At 48.7% G+C, this 20,875-nt stretch overlaps 2 protein-coding genes across 4 annotated transcripts in view; both read right to left on the bottom strand.

Annotated features, from left to right (window-relative positions):
- Adhfe1 (alcohol dehydrogenase iron containing 1) overlaps positions 1–14,697 on the bottom strand; it is a 31,774-nt gene extending 17,077 nt beyond the window's left edge. Inside the window, exons 1-8 of one of the 3 annotated variants that reach the window (XM_075971341.1) lie at positions 14,613–14,697; positions 10,963–11,093; positions 9,427–9,473; positions 7,974–8,027; positions 7,683–7,837; positions 7,360–7,556; positions 4,665–4,742; positions 3,073–3,178 (exon numbers count right to left, since the gene is read on the bottom strand). In XM_075971341.1, the coding sequence (XP_075827456.1) occupies positions 3,073–3,178; positions 4,665–4,742; positions 7,360–7,556; positions 7,683–7,837; positions 7,974–8,027 (590 nt within the window). In that variant the 5' untranslated portion in view covers positions 9,427–9,473; positions 10,963–11,093; positions 14,613–14,697. Of the gene's footprint in view, positions 1–3,072; positions 3,179–4,664; positions 4,743–7,359; positions 7,557–7,682; positions 7,838–7,973; positions 8,028–9,426; positions 9,474–10,962; positions 11,094–12,755 lie in introns of all 3 variants that reach the window. The other 2 variants (XM_075971339.1, XM_075971340.1) reach the window with 2 other exon arrangements.
- Positions 14,698–15,879: 1,182 nt separating this feature from the next.
- Rrs1 (regulator of ribosome synthesis 1) lies at positions 15,880–17,536 on the bottom strand. Its single transcript, XM_075971338.1, has one exon. It carries the CDS (start codon positions 17,422–17,424, stop codon positions 16,327–16,329), a length of 1,098 nt encoding a protein of 365 aa, XP_075827453.1. The 5' UTR covers positions 17,425–17,536; the 3' UTR covers positions 15,880–16,326.
- Positions 17,537–20,875: the final 3,339 nt, after the last annotated feature.

The following is a 20,875-nucleotide window of genomic DNA, read 5'->3' as shown; positions in this document are numbered from 1 at the left end:
AGCTACATTTGGAATTTACTTATTTATTTATTTATTTTTGAGACAGGGTTTCTCTGTGTAACCGTGTAACCCAGCTGTCCTGGAACTCTCTGTAGACCAGGCTAGCCTCACAACTTAGAGATCTGCCTGCCTCTGCCTCCCGAGTGCTGGAATTAAAGGCGTGCACCACCACTGCCTGGCCATTTTAAACTCTTCACCTGAGTCTATTTTTAATGTGCCTTACACTCAAGGTTGGCTCTGAATGTTTCAGAGCTTCCCCCCTTGCGGGCCTGTGCTCAGCTGCAGGTGTGACTAGATTCATCTAGCGAAAGACGCACGATGGTCTCAGTAGAACACAGATGATGTTTTGCCTGGCAGCTTCCCACTGTTAGATGGAGGATTCACTCTCTTCTCCAGGTGAGAAGCAGAAAAGGCACCTTCTGGACGAATTATAATAAAGTAAGAAAAAACAATGCACTTGGTAGATAGATGCTCGTGGCTTTGAAGTTCTCAACCGGAGCTGCAGGAGGCGTGCAAGAGTCAACGGCACAAAGGGAGGGCGGAGCAGTGTGAGTGATTGGATCTGAAATGGCCCCCAAAGGGATGAAAGAGAAGAGGTCCCTAGCCAATCCCCAGCCAATCCCCAGCCAATGGCCCTTTCGATAAGTAGTAAAGCTTTTAGTAGGTGAGGTCTAGTAGAGGGAAGTTAGGCCACAGGGTGCTTTTGGAAGGGACAATGGAACTCTTTGTCCCTCCTTGTATTCTGACTGCCATGTGTTCCCACCATGATATCGTGTGCCACCATAGACTCGAAACAGCAAGGCCAAGTGACTGTGGACATATCTAAAACACAAAGCGAAATAATCCTTTCTTTTAAAACAATGTTAAATGACTTATTTACTTTTCCTGTTTCTGTGCATTGTTGTGTCTGTGTGAAGGTGTCAGGTCCCTGGGAGCTGGAGTCACAGACAGTCATGAGCTGTCATGTGGGGGCTGGGAATGGAACCTGTGTTCCCTGAAAAAGCAGCTAATGTTCTTAGCCCCTGAGCCATCTCTTTAGCCCCAGCCTGTCTTCCTTCTAAGGTGGTGATTTCGCGTGTTTTGCCACAGTGAAGGATAGCTGCTCAAAGTAAGCAGTGTTGATGTCTTCCTCCTCCCCCACCCCTCTGTAGACAGCGGCATCCCCCTGAGGTTATTGCTTGGGCCATGGTAGACTTATTATGGGCTTTATAGCTAGGGAGGGCAACTTTATTTCCATTATTCCTAAACAATCGGAGACATCTCATCAAATTTCTAACAACATTGAACAGGGTGGAGTTAGTTTTCTAGATAATAGGACATAGGAACAGACCGGAGTTTAGACAGAATGATGGTTATTTCTAGCTCAGATGGACATCATTCGACAGCAATCAGAACCTGCAATGTCAGTCACATGCCCTGGGGGTAGTGCTGGGGATGAGAGTAAGGTGGCTCTGTCCTCACCAAGCTCACAGTGCACCTGGGGAGATGGGCAAAGGAAGGGCATGGTGGTAGAAGCCAGGCTCACACACCAGGGCTCAGGTGTGTCGACCAGATTAGCAAGCAGATAATAGGACTGGAAGTAGAGCCAGGCTGTAACCCCCAAAGTCTACCCCTAGTGACATATTGCCACCAGTCAGGCTCCCCCTCCTCAAGGCTACATGACTCTTAAAACAGCAGCACCAGCTGAGGACCAAGTGTTCCAACACGTGGGCCCGTGACGGACATTTCAGACATAAGGAGTTGTGTGTGAGTGTTCTTGCGTGCATGCGTGCGTGTGTACTGGCATATCGCAGTCTGGAAGCTTGTGAGAGATGTGGAAAGACTATGGGTTGGATTTAGGAAAGCCTATAAGGAGGCTACTGCAATGGTCTGAAGAACGGCCGAACAGCCGATGTCGCCTGAACCAAGGAGGAAGAATGAAGCCTGAGAAGACAGACAGGTGTGAGAGAGTCAAGGGGCCCAAGAAACTGGATCTGCCGAGTTTAGGCATGGTGGGAGAAGAGGAGTGTTATACCAAGTCCTGCTCCTGAGGAGATGGTGGATGCAGGAGAAGCTGTGGCACCAGGTGATTAAGAGAACGGCTTCACTGCACGGACTTTCATATGCCACCATTTTCAAAAGGCCCCGCAGAGTACACTATAGCATGCCGATGCGAAGACGCAGTGTGTTGAAACACAATTGCTGGGGAAAAAAATACACACCACATACAGATGTTAAGAGATGCTGACAGCCAGGTGTGGTGTGAGGCACTCCTTTAATCTCAGCACTCTGGAGACAGAAGCAGAGGGATCTCCATGAGTTCAAGGTCAGTCTGGTCTACACAGTGAGTTCTAGGACAGTCAGGGCTGTATAGAGAGACCTTATCTCATAATTAAAAAAGAAACAAATCTTCTGATTTCGAGGACACAACATTCTTGTACCAGTGGATGGACTATGGTGGTTTGAGACTTGCAAGTGAAGAGCCAGGGTACTCAAGGAGACTGGCAATGATGGCCTAGCTCGGGAACGGGATCTGCAGTAGGTATACAGATGGGATCTTGGCACATCACAGCCGAAACCACAGGCGCCTACTGTGAGCCCGGTCAAGTTCCTAAACCCTGGCAACCCAATCTCCTTTTCTCTTGCGAGAGTCTCACACTGCAGTGTTACAGAGAGGTGATGTGTGTAAGGTCCTGCGAGAGAGCACACACGCTGGTCCTCCACCCTGGAAACACTAGCCACCTTTCCTGACCTCCCTTGACTGCAGCCTAATCCTTCCCCAGTTTGAGGCCATAGAGACAGGCAGTATAGTCCAGGAGCTTCATGTGATCTTAAACTGATCCTTTATCTGTGGCCCCACAGCCTCCGATGTTGTTCAGGGTGAGATAGCCTGCCTGAGGTAGGCTTGAGGACTCTAATTTGACCACATCCAATCTGACATTTCCCTGTAGGAGAGGAGACAATGTCAGCCAATAGGAGGGGTGCTATACAGTTAATCAGGGAAGGGTTATCACTGCATACAGCCCCTTAGGTGGCAAAATACTGTTTACGGACCAGTCCTGGAAAGGCCCTCTGGGTGGCAGTGGTACCTACCAAAGGACATCAAAGCCACTGTTGGCCACCACCTGGCAGGGCATGTGCAGGGTGTGCAGAGGGTCAACTAGTCCCAATGTGGGCTTGATGGCTCGCGAAGCAATGCCTAAAACATAAGAATTTTAGTATGTTAAAGGCGTGGGCTCCCTTAACAATGAAGTAACCTTAGGACAATACATTTAAAAACAAAAGTATGAGAAAAGATGCATTTTCATGTCGTGATACCAGTAGCAGTGGAGAATGACCTGGGACCAGAACCCGTGCTCTCAGGGTTGTGCTGGCTGGCTTCCAGGATCCCAGGGGCCAGTTTGTGGAGCTCTTTCAGCTGCCTGGAGGAGGGACACTGCTGGCCCTGCTGGCAGTGCTTACTACACAGAAACTGGCAAGGATGCAAACCAGGGCTTATTTCTCATTCGGTTCTAAATGTTCACTAGCATACCCCTGGCCGTTGTTCTACTCCTGGCTGTGCGACAGTGGACAGGTCACTTAACCACCTAGAGTTAGCCTAAGACTAGGCCTTACACAGGTGTGCATACACACACACACACACACACACACACACACACACACACACACGTGTGTCACTTGAAGCTATAAGAATAAAGATTAGATAATATGTACATAAGCAAAAACTGTAAGGCTGAATTTAAATGCTGCTTGTTTCGGTTTTTGTTAATAATGTCAAGGGGCATGTAATTTAACTAAGAGAAAGAAGTTACTCTGGACATAGCTGAACATCAGCTTATTCTGCTGCAAAGGCTGGAAGCAGTATATTGCGCCAAACTCGAGGAGGGGGTCATTTCTACCACAGCATTCAAGGGTCAAGCAGTAGCCCCCAAAAGACTAAGAAGATGGAAACAGAAGTGAACTGGGGTGGGCCTGTAGGGATCGGCTGGGATGGGACTCAGACAACATTGTGGACTTATGGGATGTCTAGGCTCTTGATTGGCCATGAGTATTTGTTAAAACCCATCAAACAGTCTCTTAAAAAGTACACATCTCATTGTATAAAATCATGCTTTGATAAACTAATTTAAAATGTTAAAAAATGTCAAAGAGAGGAAACACCCATTTACCATTGATACAACCACTGATATGGGAAGGGGTATGGCCTACTAAAATTCATGGCATTCAGGGCTGGGGAGATGACTCAGTGGCTATGAGCAATTATTGCTCTTTCAAAGGACCTAAGTTCGGATCCTAGCACCCAGGTAAAGTGGCTCATGCCTGCCTGTAACTCCAGCTCCAGGGGATCTGACACCAGCTGGCCTGCAAAGGCATATTCTCACAGCAGTGGAATACATTCCCACATATATATATATATATATATATATATATATATATATATATATATATATATATATGGAGATCCATGGCATTTTGATAAGCTTTTCAAGTAAGCTTCTTAACAAGAAGCTTATAAGCCTATTTTTACACATTCTTGAGAAGAGAAAATGTATATTTGAGTTCCCTTAATTCCTTGATTTCTAAATAACAGCCTCAAAGACAAGGAAGTGAGGTAGAAAGGTGAAAGAGAGAGAGAGAGAGAGAGAGAGAGAGAATTTCAAAAGAATTATGAATAAAATTCTTACCAGTTTTGACTTTCAAACGTTCATAGTCAAAAATGGCGACCCCTGTAGTCTCACTGCCGGTTCCTGAGGTGGTTGGAACTTGAACAAAATAATATTAATATTAGAAGGGATCTGAACAGAGGTCAGCGGAAACACGTAATTCCACCTCAGAAACGAGGAGCAAAGACTGAAAAGGAGTATCCCTGACCTGTTTGTCTGACATCTGTGTAACATATACACTAAGGAGTCATGTGACATCCATGTTGCATTAATACACATGTGTATGTACTCATCAGCATATTATGTCTGTGACTACATTAACATGCATGTAGGCAGTCTGTATCTGCGCTAGCACATAACATACATTATGATGTTTGAATGTTCTTAATGTATATCATATCTTTTTTATTTGTATTTTCAAGACAAGGTTTCTGTGTGTAGCTTTGGAGCCTGTCCTGGAACTCGCTCTGTAAACCAGGGTGGCCTTGAACTCACAGAGATCCACCTGCTTCTGCCTTCCAAGAGCTGGGATTAAAGGTGGGTGCCACTACCGCCCAGCTTATATCGTATCTTTTAACATGCGGTCTGCTTAACATTTACATGACTTCTACATTTGTTAACACAACATACATGGTTTCGAGACTTCATGGGACCAAACCAGGCCCTCCACATGTGGGAGACAGAGGTGAAGCTTGGACTATCTGAGGAGCCCCTGGCAGTAGGACCGGGAGCTATTCCTGGTACATGAGCTAGCTTGTTAAAGCCCATTCCCTAGGGTGGGATGCCATGCTCAGCCTTAATGTAGGGTAGAGGACCTTGTTCTGCCCCAACTTAATGTGCCAGACTTTGTTGACTCTCTATGAGAGCTCTTGCCTGCTGGGATGAGTGGTTTGGGGATGGGCTGGGGGGGAAGTGCAGGGGAGCAGGAGGAGAGGTTGGAGAGAGAACTGTGGTTGGAATATGAAAAAAATTAGATATATACATGGCTTCATTAACATGTATATATGCTTAACATGCATGTGTGTTTAATATGCATGCTATCTGTATATATACAAATATATTTTGTGAATTTATATTGAACATATGATAAATTAACATACATGTATGGTTAACGTGCATGCATATTTAACACGCATGCTGTGAGGGACTGTGGACCCCCAGACCTTGAATTTCTTGTGACCCTTGTCTGCTGGAGTAAACAATTTTGCTTTCCTATGCTTGCAGCTGTTTTGAGCAAACAACTTGTTTTGCAGCTGCTCTGAGCACCTCAGGAGTTCCTGATGGCAGGGGAGTGGTTTCTGGTGGGTTTGCAGCTGAGAGTTAGGGAGTGGCTACTGGTCAAAGAGAGCCTATATAAGCTGCCCTGGAACACAACAAAGCGGGAATTCTAGGCGCCACCTGTGTCTCTGTCTGTCTGTCTGTCTGTCTGTCTGTCTGTCTGTCTCTCTCTCTCTCTCTCTCTCTCTGTGTTTCAGTCTCCAGCCCCTTGCTTGACTCTCAAACCATACCGTAGCATTTAGAGCAGGCATTGTGCTACATCATGCTGTCTGTATCTGTGCAAACAGGTTTTATACACATATTGTCTGTGTCTGTACTAACATGAAACTGTGTTGAATATATGATCTCTGTTGTAACATGCATGTATAATAATACGTCAGTATTAACACATGTAGATTAATCATACCTATGTGGAAAGTCCGTTTCATATAAACAGCAATGAGCTCTGGAAAGCCTGGTTCTCTAGAGCCAGAGATCAAGTTGCCCAGCACCTCTGGTAGGAACACGAACACATCCTGTCTCTAAAAGACATCTTTATTCCCTCTTGGCAACGGGCGCAGGAACGAGCTGCCTGTGCTGGGCCCTGTGGTTTTGTAGTTCGGTCAAGTTTCTAAACTTTACTAATCACCTCTCTGTGTGACGCCGGCACGGTTTCACCAGTGGGTTCCATTGGCCAGACTCCAATTATGCTGCTCCCCGCTGATCCCTCGTTCATGTCACAGCAGTTCAGCTGCCATCGACTCCCTCAAGTCCCTACCAAGACTGCTTACAACAGGGGCAGAAGGGAGAGCAGGGATGAGACTTACACAGGATGTCCCGCTATTCCTAGTCACTGCATTTTAACAACAGGGCTTCTATGTGTGTGCTAATGGCTAAAGAAACGAGAGGGAAGAAATGACTAGGAAGCCCCAAGCCCCTCCCCCCCAGGAACAGTCAAGCCATTTTTGATATGGATTTGTGCACTGGGCACACGCACATGCCGGCCACATGTCCAGGCAAGACACAGAGAGCTGTCTTGTCTCCAGTCAGCTGGAGAGCCATTGTGTAGAAGAAAGGACAGAGTCACTGAGAGAAAACAGCAATTGTCCTCCCCCGACTCCATGGTGGCTGGGAGATGAGACCAAGCAGATGGGTCTGGGGACAAGGCTGCCAACAGAGGTTCCTACCAAATGTCAGTGAGGATCCTTCCTCCTCTGTGCAGTGACACCACGGCCTGAAACTGCATGCTTCCTCCAAACTGACCCAATTGCCTATCTATGCGATGGTGAAGGTCAGAGTTTTCAGATAAGCCATGGCTGCCCGCTTTGTTCTCTAATTAACGCATTGATTTGATTAGAAAGGAACAGAGCAGAGGTTCTGGAAATGTAGACCTTGAAATCAACAGCTAGGGCTAGCGTAGTACCCAAGGTCTCCTAAAGCAAAGGCGCAGAGTGTTTACCTGCGATCAGTGGTTTCAGAGGCACGGTCACCGGTTTCCCCTTCCCAATGGGGGCATTGACGTAATCGAGGAACTCAGAGCGGGGGCTGGACGCGTACAGGTTAGCGGCCTTACAGGTGTCCATGGTGGAGCCCCCGCCTACAGCCACGTAGGCATCAAAGGCTCCCTTTTTGGCGAACTCAATCGCATCCATGAAGCTTGGAGAACGGAAAACAAAAGAGCCTTATGATATGTATTTACACACACTACCATGCTGCTCCATAAGGTCTGGGCAAATTTCCCACGGCGGCCATCTTGCTGGCTTCTGCACGCTAAGACCTTACCTTCCGTCTGTGGGCTCCACCCTCACGCCATCGTAGACCTGAAAGCTGATGTTACTCCTCACCAGGGAGTCCAGAACTGTTTGCACAGGAGGGAGCTGGGCCAGGTTCCTGTCTGTCATCAAGCAGACCTTCTTAGCGCCCATATTCTGTAGATCCTGTAATAGAAAGACACCATGCTAGATACTTTGGGTGAGTTTCACGTGCTCTTTAGGAACACAGAATTCGATCATTGTCCGTTAATACTCATGTTTACGAGATGTAACAGAGGCCACCGACATCACAAATACTTGCCATGCCTACTTCCTTTGTGACTCCTGCCCCGTATCTAATATTCGAAACAGCCATCTGAAAAGAGAAAAAGAGATTAGGTGTATTAGAGTTGGCCGATGGATTCCTGAAAGCCAGAGACAACGCCTCCTGGTTTAGAGAATAAACTATAAGTTCTTTAGCATGGTCCTCTGCTCTCTCAGCTCTGGCTTCCCCGCTTCTTTAAGCAAACCTTGGCTCCAGTCCCACTGAAATTGTGTATTTGTCTTTTCCCAAATACATAACAAATTCTCACTTGTTTCTTCAGCTTCAAACATCTGGTCTCCCTAACCCCCGCATTGAAATTAACTCTCAAATTTCCTACTTTCCAGTGTAAATGTCTGTTCCGCAGTTTTTGCCCCTTTATTTATCCAGCCCTTGTCTGTGTCCATACACACCCACGTAGCATCCCACCCACTAACTCCACCGAGGCGGGCTCTGCGGAAGGCCTTCTGCTGGACTCTAAATCAAAGTTGTATGGGCTTCTGAGTTCACACACAAAAGCAGAGTTTCACACTAACACACATAGGCTACTTTTCTTTTCTTTTTTGATTTTCGAGACAGGGTTTCTCGGTAGCTTTTGGTTCCTGTCCTGGACTAGCTCTTGTAGACCAGGCTGGCCTCGAACTCACAGAGATCCGCCTGCCTCTGCCTCCCGCGTACTGGGATTAAAGGCGTGCGCCACCACCGCCCGGCCCCTACTTTTCAATTAAAACAGAACAAAACACAGTTACGGGGTGTCTGATTCATGGTATGTTCAGGCTGCTTTCTTTCCTTTTAAAAAATGGTTACTAACTCTTTAAAATGGGGATTTAAACAATCCAAGAGGGTCACCCAGGTCTCTGTCACTCTCAAATGATCCAGAAACCACCACACATTTTTCAAGCATCAGTAATCATGTGGGGTGAGTGGAGGCTAGCCCTTCAGGTGTGGCTGGGCTGTCAGAGGCTGGCCCTTCAGGTGTGGCTGGGCTGTCAGAGGCTAGCCCTTCAGGTGTGCCTGGGGTGACCGTCTAATTTATTGCTCCTAAACTAGGAGGGGCAGGGAGTTAAACAAACAATTAAAGCAATTATGGAATTAGTGTGTCAAATTGCACCAGAATTAGTTGTTTCTTTATTCTTCTTCCAAAAGATAACTTCTTTTGTTAATTAAGGCCTGAGGCAAATTTTCAGACACTGGGCACATAGAATTTGGAGAGTCTGTGAACTGGGGGTTTGTAATATCTGAAGAGCTATATAAAAGGTGGCGTTTTAATCATTATTCCTGTCTCCAGACGATAGTCCACTATCTTCACATTGCTGCACTGTGGGCACCTGCTCAGCTGAGACTGTCGAGCACCAGTTTCCGGCAGATTTTAAACGACACTCTAGCGTGTAGGCAAACCCTGTAGTCTCCTTTCAGGCCATTCATAAAAGAGAGAATGAATTGATAAACCTACCTCAAACGCATAGTCTGTTGTTTTTCCAGAAGGCGAGAGGCCGGGGGCTGGAAGCACAGAGAGAGAACCGTCAGAGCAGGCATCAAAAACTAAACCTACGCAATTGTTTTCTGATAATAAAATCCAGCAGTGAACATAAACATCTTCCTGAAATTCCACCTAAAAGCACACCTTTCTGGCATTTCATGGTTGTACATCAAATGTAGATCAATATTTACAAATGTAAAGTACTAAAAATTGGTCCTTCAAATTTCTAAATAAAGCTAGTTGTTCTGTTGGGGCAATAAGGGGCTATCAGTGAATTTCCTATTTAAAAAAGTTACTGTTGTTGTGTGTGCATGATGACCGCGTGTACCACAGTATGCCTGTGGAGGTCAGACCCATGTTCACACAAATTCTGGGGATCAGACTCAGGTCACCAGGTTGACATGGTTAAATGTCCTCACCCGCTGAGCTGTCTCCCCGACCCTCATCTTTCCTTTTAATCTACATATAATCCACTCAGGTCAGCCATAAGATAAAGGAAAGTTTGTTTTGTTTTGTTAAAGAGGCCATGACTAGACAATGACCACAGGACCGCATCATTCCTTGAGGGCAAAGGCATCATCCTACCAAAACCCAAACTTCTCTAAGGCTCTGTAGACACTCTTGCTACTAGTGTTTCTTTGGAGTTTTCTCTTTCTTAGTCATTTTCCAAGCAGAAAAAAAAAGCCAAAATAAATAAATAAATAAAATAAAAAAATTTGCCGGGCAATGGTGGTGCATGCCTTTAATCCCAGCACTCGGGAGGCAGAGGCAGGCGGATCTCTGTGAGTTTGAGACCAGCCTGGTCTATAAGAGCTAGTTCCAGGACAGGCTCCAAAACCACAGAGAAACCCTGTCTCGAAAAAAACCAAAAAAAGAAAAGAAAAAAAATTAGGTCAAAACAGTAGAAAACAAATTCTGCCTGTTTTCCCAAGGACTTTAAGGCTGGTTCCACTCACGGCTGGTGGCTAGAGGCTCCATCTGCCCCGAGGGAACCTCTCACGAAGCAGGGAAAGGCCTTGGTAACTCACTCTCCCTTACTCCTCAGGCATGCTGTGCCCTCTGCATGGCCTGCCCTCTCTCCTTGCCTCTCTAGAGCTAACCTCCTGCCAAGGATAAAATCAGTTCCTGTGTCAATAATGCATGTGACATCCTGGGGACAGGCTGAAGCTACAACGCAGTCTGGCAAGGACTAAGGTGGAGGGAGGTGAAATCTTTTCCATTACTTTTACTTATTAAGAAATAGATTATTTTAAAAATGGATATGGGCAAGATGTTTTTCTTCTAGCAATCACCTTACTTGTTAGAGCTGTCTTTTAACCCAAAAGCCTTCTTTTTGAAAAACCCAAACATTCTTCAAGTATCCTAAGTGTGTTTTCAGTTTGGAAAAATACTGTGTGTTAAATTGAAAGCATAAATAGTGCGGCATGTCCTGCGCTCAGCTTAACCTGGCGCTCTCGGGGCTATGCATTGCCAGCCTCACGGCGAGGGAAGCTACTTTCATCAACCTACCTCCCGCCTGCCTTGGTTTCCCCTTCCTGCACTTGGTCCATGCTAGGGGTAGGAAACAAACCGAAGCTGATGGAGTAACTCAAAATGCATTACCTTGGGAGTAAGTGTGAGAATGTGCTGGGCACTGGCATCTAGGGAAAGAAAAAAGGAAAATATCAATAGAAACAGGGAACCGACTCTTAAAGTACATTCTAGTCCTGGGACTAAATGGGTCGCAGCTGGCAGAGTATGGATCAGAAAGCAGCAGGAATGTCAAACTCAAGACAGCACCAACGTCAACGTCATGTCAGCACCGAAACAATCCTTTCCATGAGGGTGCTTATTCAAGTGATGCCGAGCCAAAACCTGCAGGCAGCTCTGAGAAGGATGCCAAGGGCACACGCTGATGGGGCCCTGGATTCATGAGGTTCCAGCCAGGACTTTGACTGAATCACGTGCCTCTTCCCACTCAGCTCGTAACCCTGGGAACTTTCTACGTCTCTAAGGTATTTAGTTATCCTTCAACTGGCTCTGCTCTTGAGCTCCCAGAAGCTCTCAGACCACTCCCCCCTCCCATTCTCTTTGACCTCCTCCTGTCTTTACAGGACACACGCCCAGCACATTCTCCTTCCTGAAGCCCTTCACCCAAGCACTGTCCACGGTCTCTTTTCTGGAGACTTCTCCTCCTTCTCTTCCACAGCCGCTATTTCTAGGACAGTTCCTCCTTCTGGCTTCAGTTTCTCCTATTCATTTGTTTCTCTTTTATGACTCAGAGAACCTTGCCATAGCGGGGTGTCGGCAAACACTTCATAGCCTCCTCCCCGCCGCGCCAAAATTCAAATCTGGATTTAAAACACCCAAGGAGGGAAAAGGTAAAGGAAGGAAAAGGGTGGTTACTCCAATGGCTCTCAGGATCTCCCGACTTCCCGAGGTCAACACAAATTATAAAGCAAGGCTGCCACCTAGTGGCCACCTGCCTCCTGCAGGGGACAGTCTGCCAGGCCCAGCTAGCTTTCTTTGCAGAAACTGCCCCTCATTAAGCTTTCCTTGGACAAGAGAAGCCAAGGAAAGACACCCGAAATCAACGCTGGGGACATGGCTGCCTGACCCTACTCTTGGTGCTATTTTAAGTTCTAAGACTAATTAACCCACTTGTAACCCCTAGCGGAGGTCCCACTTGGGCCTCTTGGGCCTCTCTAGCCTTCTGAGGATGCCCACCTGTGTTGAGGTCCTCAGCTCCCTGCTCACTATCCTTCCTCGCCTATTAAGAGATTCATGTCTGAAACCCCCATACTTGCTCACCCTTTGATTCTCCCTGGCCTACATTGGCAGGCTGTGTCTTTACGTCCAGCGCACTCCTTGGTCCCTGAAATCAAGCCCAGGCTGGAGCCTGAGCTCTGGCCATCTTAACTAGGCTCAGTCACTTGTCCTCAAAAGGCCAATTAAGGAGTCAAGAGAGTCAAAAGCAGAGATGTATTCAATGTGGCTGCACTGGAAGGGATCGCCAGCGGTCCCTCAGTCAACTGTCCAGGATCCTCATATAGGGTATAGGTGTAAATGGAGCTGCGGAGAGCCGGCTCATCAGTTAAGAGCGAGTCCAGCTCTCCAGAGGACCCCAGTGGGCAGCTAGCACTTTCTTTGGGTTCCAAGATTCCCTGCTCTCCTGGACTGCCACTTCTGCCCGTTTCTCACTCTGCCCACCCCTTACACATTCTGTTTGCTCCTGGGCTGCCTTCAGCCACCTGACCCTTCTTTCGCCCCTAACCTTTATATACAGTCTCGCATACCAAGGCCCCAGCTATTTCTCCACTTACTCTCAGGCTGTGCCACCGTCCGCTTCCACCGTCATTTCTCATTCCCATGTTTACTGGTTTCCAAACTGCCTTCTCGGCTGCACCTGTGTTAGCTCCATTACCCAGTGTGGTGGTGGTGGTGGTGGGGTTCCCAGTGACCTCACCCTTTACAACTGCTTCCATGGAGAATGAAGTGCAGACCCAGCCCAGCCCACCGGCTCCACATCTTGCACTATCTCCGGGATTTAGCTCCTGAAAAAGTAACAATCTCTCCTCTCTCCTCACTTCACTACCTCGGTTCCTCCCACATCATGAACTTTGCCCTAGTTATGTCCCTGCTGGGAACCCCCCTTCCTCCCGCCCCTTTCTTCTAGATAAGAGGCTCTCCTGTCAGTTCTGGGGTAGTCTTCTGAGGCCCCAGAGAGGAAGCCTTTCTTTCTGACCTGATGGACTGACAGTGCTTCCCTCCTTACAAAAACTGCTTCCAGGGGGCCGAGAGATGGCCCGGTGCCCAAGAGCACTGGCTGCTCTTCCAGAAGTCTTGGGTTTGATTCCCAGAACCTACAAAGGCGGCTCACAACCCTCCGTAACTTCAGTTGTAGGGGGGTCAATGACCTCTTTTATCCTCTCCAGGCACAGAAGCGATGCACAGACAGACAGGCAGGCAAGACACCCATATACGTAAACCTCAGTCCACGCCTCCCTTCCCTGCACTGGTACCGGAGTGCTCACGGAACGGCATTCACTCCATCTTCCCTTTGCACGCGGTGGGTCCAGACATGTTCTGGGTGACTCTGGTTCTAACGGATATGGTGTTTGTTTTTCTTGAAGTATGAATGCACAAGCTTAGCACAAAAGGATGCATGTATCCCTCTTGCAGGCCTCCTCAGAGGGCTTTACACACCAACACAGATGCCAACGCAGTAAGTGGCTCCCCACATTTATCTGGCCATGGAGTTATTTTGTCACCAGGCATTTTGAGAAGCTAATGTTTCAGAGTGAGGCATGCATGCTTAGCGGCTTCCAGTTGCTCATAGAGCACGGTTTACCATTTTACTACCGGACTGCATAGCCAAAGTTAACCCACGGCCGTGCCATTTGCGCTCATTATTTTCATGGTTTTCTTATGCTAGGGATAATAATCAGTATGCCAGAGTTACCATGAAGAGCTTTTACTGCTACCAATAGTTATGGGCAGCGTATGCAACCTCGTAAGCACCAGCTGTTTTCCCATTCACATCTCAGGCCTCTCTGGCCCCTAGTAAGGCAGGCTGACTCTACATTTCGGCTCTGCACTCCAGCTCCGTCTCTGGTGTGGCTCTTCCCTCTGCCAGAATTCCTCTCCGGTCCCAGTCCTTTCCCTGCCTCTGGTCAGCTCAGACTTCTGCCTCCCTAGCTGACGCTGAGGCGTGCACATGCATTTACACATGCGCTCAGCCCTTCTGGAAGGGATCAGGTTAGGGAGGGTAACTACTTGGTGGTCTTTCCCCTTTTACAACTCATCGGCAAGGGGTAAGAATCAGGGGTCTAAACTCTCACAGATTCCTAAGCAGCCTGTCTCAGAAAAGAGCAGTTTCTGCACACAGACCCCGTACACGTGTTGCTTTGATATATTGTCTTAACCCCAAGGCCAAGTTCTACACTGCCTGTCACACTGTGTGGGACCAGGCTGCCTTCTCTGGGGAATATTTCTTTAAGGCTGACTATGCCACACCGTACCATCCTGGCCTACCATGGTTTCAGGCCCTGCGCAGCCCAGTGCACACCGTGGTACCGCGTTCCTGCATTCTGCAAGTATTCGGGTTCCGCCTGCCTGCGGGCCGGGCTGGCACAGGGGTTGCCAAGCACGGTGGCATGCTTGCTGCAGCCTGTACTCACGCTGTGCCCTGCAGGAGCCTCAGCAGGTGCGTCACCCGAGCGCGCGCAGCTGCGGCCATGGCAAGTCTCCTTGTCCTCCGGCTGCTCCACCCCCACCACTAGCCAATCCTGGCCAAGAGGAAAACATCCCCTAATTCGCTCTGCAGGGTCACCTGATCCAACTTTAACCCATTTTCCAGGCGTCAGAAAGAAGACAACTACCCCAGTTGCCAGCTGACTCAAATATAAGACTCACCAGGACCTGTGTACACTTTAAAACCAGAGCTGTGTCTCACTAGAAAACAAAAAACCAGCAAAAAAACCTCCAACCAATCAAAATCCTCAAAGCAAGTCCTTCAAAGTTCCGGTCTCTGTGAACAGTTTTGGTCTTGATAAAGTTCTTGCTGCACCTTTAGCCTCGCGGGCACTTAGAACCATAAACTGGCAGTGCTCAGGAGTGCCCATCTGCCAGGCCCCCATGGAGGGGCTCACCGAGGATGGCGAAGTCCAGTGAGCTTAATTAGAACATTATCCAAACCTAGTAACGAGTACTTTCATTATTATGAAGCGATTTGAGCTTTCCTTGCAGTTTCTAGTAGTAACCTTATAAACACGGAACACTAAAGTACCCTACAGCCCAACTCCCAAGTCTGCTACCACTGACAGTTCATAGCGGGGTGGCAGCTTGCTCTACAGAAAGCACCCCTCTGTCCACCCTGAGTTTGCTAGTAATAACTTTCAGGAGATATTTATGCAAATATAAGTTTATTAAGATCAAAATAAGACATTGAGGGGGCTGGAGGAGCGGCTCAGAGGTTGCTCTTTCGAGGTTCTGGGTTCAGTTCCCAGCAACTACATGAACTATAGAGATCTGGTGCCCTCTTCTGGCAGGTAGGCATACATGTAAGACAGTGCACTGCATACATAAAAAACAAATATTAAAAAAAAAGGTTGATAATAAAAACCCACATAGGACAGCAATAAACAAGCCACTGGTTATAAACAGAATGACAAGTATTTCCTGGAGTAACAAGGTTAATTACCATTCTTGAGTGTGGTTCCAGTTTACCATTTTAAGCACTGTGCTCATTTAGTCAAATGCCCCACCTTAACATCAGTTGTACTCTTAATACTATAGTTAGTGCCAAAAGAACGCTTGTGTTTTCTTGACACAAGCGGCCTTCCTGTAACCACTGTAACTACTTTGTGATTTTTCAAGCACACTCTTTATGGGTACCCAAGCCACTGGCTTCACGGACAACTTCTACTGACAAAGTTAAAAGTGACACCAGGTAGCGACATACTTTTATTAAGTAACCTTTACACTTGCAGACCGCAGGTAGACTCGGCTCCCCCACTCTCCTTGCTTTGATAAATATACAAGCTTTGTTACAAAAATAATACAAAAATGTTGGAACCAATCTACTATGCCCCAGAAATCTGATCAATTCTTATCCAGTATCCAAAGTCAAGATAAAAAAGCAGGCTGTTAACTTACTCCACATCATTTCACTAATTCTCCTGATCTCAAAACACGCCCTTCATTTCCAGCCAGCGTCTCCGTCGTGGGAAAAGCATTAATTCTCAGTCCAGCACTGACTCCCCTGAGGGGAGGTAAACCCGCCCCTTCAATCTCAAGCTCGACGAGGGCAGGGGCCACCGCCTGCACCGTGCACAACTTAACCCTCAGTACAGACAGTCGTAGCTTGGCACAGCAGGTCCAGCGGGGAGCCTACTACTTCTTCCTCTTCCCACCTTGATGCGGTGCTCCTTTCTTCTTGCCACCGAAAGCAGAAGGCCTGGAAGGCTTCCGGCCTCCCAGGCCGCCTTTCCTCTTCTCTCCCTGGCCCGGCGGTCCGCCGTTTCTCTTGCCCGGGGGTCCCTGCCGGCCCCCCTTTCTCCTGCCCTTCTGGCCCATTTTCCTCCTCTTGGCAGCCTCTTCTTGGTCCTCTTCCCTCATCTGCTTGTTGGTGGCCCTCGTCACGTCCAGCTGAGGCTTCTTGCTGTTCATGACCCGGAGGAGCTCCAACTGGTTCTTTTTCTCGGCTGCAAAGTCTCCAAAGAGGGGCTGAAACTTCCTCTTCTTGCCGGTGCCCCGGGGAGCCTTCTCCTTGGGGAGGCGCTCCTGGAAGCGCCCCACCGAAGCGGTGGAGACCTTGGCCACTTGCATGGCGCGGCCCAGCTCCTCCTTGCTCTGGTGTCCCGTCGGGTGCAGGCCGGCTGAGCTGGGCATCTGCATCTTATGAGCTCGGGCCAGGTTCCGCAGCCGGTTCAGCTCGTTCTTCGCCACGCGTTCCTTCTTGGCCTGAATCCTCTTGGCGAACTGGTCTTCCATGGGGTCGGCGCCCCCAGGCACCTCGATCAGCCATTCCTTGGTGTCGTCCCGGGCGCGCTTATAGCCCCAGCGGCGGCGCCACTGGCCACTCACCTCGTCCCACACGAGGTTGGTCTTCTTCTTGGGACGGATACCCTTCAGGCGGGCGAACTGCTGCCAGCGGGTGAGCGGCCGCGGCCGGGGCAGCGGCTTCTCGCGGGGCAGGCGCGTGAGCGGCTCGGGCAAGCGCGCGACCACCGCCTCCTCCACGCGCTCGGTCGGCAGCTGCCACAGCTGGTTGATGAGCAGCTGCGTGTTGTCCCGCGCCAGGGATCGCAGCTCGGCCTCCGGCGAGGGCCCGGCCTGGCGCAGCACCGTCGGGGGGTTGCGGTCCGAAGCCAGCAAGTTGCCCAGGTCGAACTCCAGCTCCAGGTCCTTGTGCACCGTGATGCGCTGCAGCTTCTCCGCCTCCTCCCGCTCCGCCTTAGCCAGCAGCTCCTCCACGCTCTGGCTCTCCATGGCTGTCACTGCGGCGTTCGGGTTCCTTGCTTTGGGGCAGCCGCACAAAGTAACTCCACTACGGCTGCAGCCAAAGAACCGGCAACCACGTGCGGACGTCCGGACTCATAATCCGGAAGACAGATGTTCACTTCCGGGGTACCCGGAAGCGGCTCACAGTTGGGCGGCTAGGGGAAGGCCGGCAGAGGGCGGCATTGGCGAGCTGATGGGCTTGGAGGCGGGACCTGGTTCGTAACCGGACGTGGGCGGACCGGTGCTGGGGGCGTGGTTGTCTGAGGACTAACCAGCGCTGGGCCCGGCTGGAACTACGTTTCCCAGCATGCTGCGGGGCAGGGGCGGTCGCGGTAGGCCGCGGGCTGCTCAAACTGCGGGGGTTGCAAGCACCGCAGCTTCCCGACGTAGCTTGCGGCTAAATCCATTACAAAGGTGTTTGGCTAATCAGCATTTCCTGGGGCGAGACAATCTTTCCTCTCCCCCCCCCCCCCCCAATGATCAGAACCCGTTCTTTGTGCCCTTGGTGTGAGCGGAGATCGCATGGACATACTTAAAGGCAGGTATAGAAGATTGCTTCGGGGGAGGGGGAGGGAAATGGGAGGCGGTTGCGGGGAGGAGGCAGAAATCCTTAATAAATAAATAAATTAAAAAAAAAAGAAGATTGCTTTGCGATTTAGGGCTGGCAGACTGTGCCGAGCGTCCGCGGACCCCAGCTTGCTGAGGACTCTCATTCCTCTCTGTGCAGAACGCTGACCTCTGCAGGTTGCATGACCTGGGCTCCGATTCTGGCTGTGCCACCGTTTATCCTGGGATGTTTAGTTAGGCCTGGAAAAGCATGAAAGATCTCTAATAGTATTTCATATCCAGAACTTTTTTTTTTTCCCGAGACAGGGTTTCTCTGTAGTTATTGGTGCCTGTCCTGGAGCTAGCTCTTGTAGACCAGGCTGGCCTCGAACTCACAGATATTCACCTGCCTGTAGTTATTGGTTCCTGTCCTGGAGCTAGCTCCTGTAGACCAGGCTGGCCTCGAACTCACGGAGATCCACCTGCCTCCTGAGTACTGGGATTAAAGGCGTGCGCCACCATCGCCCGGCCCAGAACTCCTTTAAAGGTAAATGTGTTGCTATGCATTAAAGAAGGCTTAAAGTCAGTGAAAACCAAATAGCAGATTTTATCCAATGATCATGGTGGTTTGGGGAGTTGAGGTGGCCTGATTCACTTTACTAGTAACTGCCATCAACTTCCGTAGGTTTTACCTCAGTTCTGTTCATACACTGATAAATATGAAACCTTAATTAGTAACCGATACACAGGAAATAAGTGAGACCTACTGTTGTTTCCACTAAATCTAGCCAAAGCAAACTTTTTTGCATATGGCAGAATCATGCTTATTCTTGGTCCTGTATGCTTATCTGGCTTCAAGTCACTCTGGAAAATTCTGTCAGGACAATCCTCCGCAGACTAGCTTCCAACCCCACTCTTTCCATTTTAGCTATCTCCAGAGATTCAGGCATCTTTCCCAAGAAATGCAAAGTGAGATGCAGGGCAGAAAGAGCAGCTCTTAGAGGTTTGTGACCGCTTTGTGACATTTCTCACGAACTGATGTGCCGCGGACTGACTCTCTTGGAGATCGAAGACCGAGAGAGAACAGGGGTGAAGGCTTAGGAGAACCCAGGATTCGGCGAATGACAGACAGACACAACTCTAATGAGATTTGAATCTGCTGCAACTTTACTAAAATTCAAGCATCACTTTTAAGAGATTACAGAAGGAAGTTGGCAGACATAAAAGTTTCCATAGAAAAATGATTACAGACAATTGATTATTCTCAGCCAGTCTTGTGGTCAGGGCCAGGTGGGCAGAGCTGTTCTTTGAAATTCGTCTCACACCACTAACTAACTGTGCTTTCTCATGGCCCTAAATCATATCTGCCCTCAAGGTAACCAAGGTAACCCAAACACCATTCTTCAGGATTCCACCCCCAGGGTTTGTTCCAATATTGAATGGCTGGCTTCATGTTATCAAGAATATCTTGCCTTTCTTTCCTATCTAAAATGCACCAGGGGTTTCTCATTCTGGCTAGCCTCTCCATAAATGGTAACTCATGCCATTCCATAAATTTTCCTTTATTATTTGCCCATCTTCTACCAAATCTCCTATCATGAGCTCTTTCTGTTCTAGGGTATCTGTAAATTCCTTCAGAGAGTGAGCCAGAGTCTTAATCATAACATTAATGGCCTGAATCAAGGGAGGAAACTGATGCATCAGTTCCTCTGTATTCAAGGAGCCGTTGGAAATGTTTCCTGGTTCCTTGAATAGATTAAGTTTTTGTCAAGAGAAAAGTAGAACAGAAGAAAGGATAGCAGCGTCAATGCAAGAAACCATCGCCAGGAACAAAGTGAACGAGGTCGTTGAGGCTAATCAGGCACCTCAACTCGAGCAGACTGCCAGGGAACCGCGGGGGACCAAGCTCCAAGAAGCACTAGCCCCTCATTTTGAGACGGCCACCACCTGAAAGGCATTTTGTCACACAGGCGAGACAGCCATGGATGTGGCACAGATGTGAAGAGAGATTTCCCGTTTTTTGTTCCAACCTCACTCCAAAGTGGCACAAGAGGGTTAAAGACCACCTGGGCCCCAGAGGTGCAGAGATATGAACAAAGGGGTCAAGGCCTTGTTGGGGAAACCCATAGAATCCGCTGACCCGAGCTAGTGGGCACTCATTGTCTCCAGACTGACAAATGGGTAACCTGCATTGGGCCTAAGTAGGCCGCCTGAATGCAGGTGACAATGGCTTCTCTTGGGCAGTATGTGGGGCCACTGTCAGTGGGACGACCAGGTACATGAACTGTGGGAGCCCATGTGTGATTCAGTTTCCACCTGGAGTCATTTCTGCCTTAAAGAAGTCATTTGAGTTCAAGCTTGCCTGCTCTGCTTTTTCCAGTAACCTCGAGGGCTATGGGAGACTTCTGATTTAACCTGTGAGAAAAGAACACTCATCTAGTAGAAAGAATACTGCTGATGCCAAACCTCAAGAACATCAAGACAGAAGTGAGGCTGCTTCTGAGCAGCAAGCACGTGTTAGAGAGGAGGCTGCTCACTCAAGGACGGGGATGGTCTTGTGATTAGATACTGACTGACTGTCTGTGCTGTGCTTTGTTCTGTTTTTGTATATAAGCAAGTTCTGAAGTAAACACGGGGCTGTTTGGCTACTTTGGCATGACCAGACAGACCTCCCGATTCTATCCTGTCTTCTGTTTCTTCTGACTTTTCCCCTATCCAGGAACCCTGGCTGACCTCTCAGGAGCTGGCTCCCGCACTGAACTGACTTTGTGGAGCCCATTCGCTATGGAGAGATACCCTGCTCAGCTTAGACACAGGAGTGGGGGTGAGGGGCTAGGTTAGGGGGTTGAGCCTTCTTCAATGAGGTGATGGGATGGACTTAGTGACTTAATTG

This window comes from Microtus pennsylvanicus, chromosome 5 (assembly GCF_037038515.1).
Source record: "Microtus pennsylvanicus isolate mMicPen1 chromosome 5, mMicPen1.hap1, whole genome shotgun sequence".
NCBI classification, from domain to species: domain Eukaryota; kingdom Metazoa; phylum Chordata; class Mammalia; order Rodentia; family Cricetidae; genus Microtus; species Microtus pennsylvanicus.
Note: the sequence above shows the minus strand (reverse complement) of the source record. Positions and strands in the feature narration are given on the sequence as shown.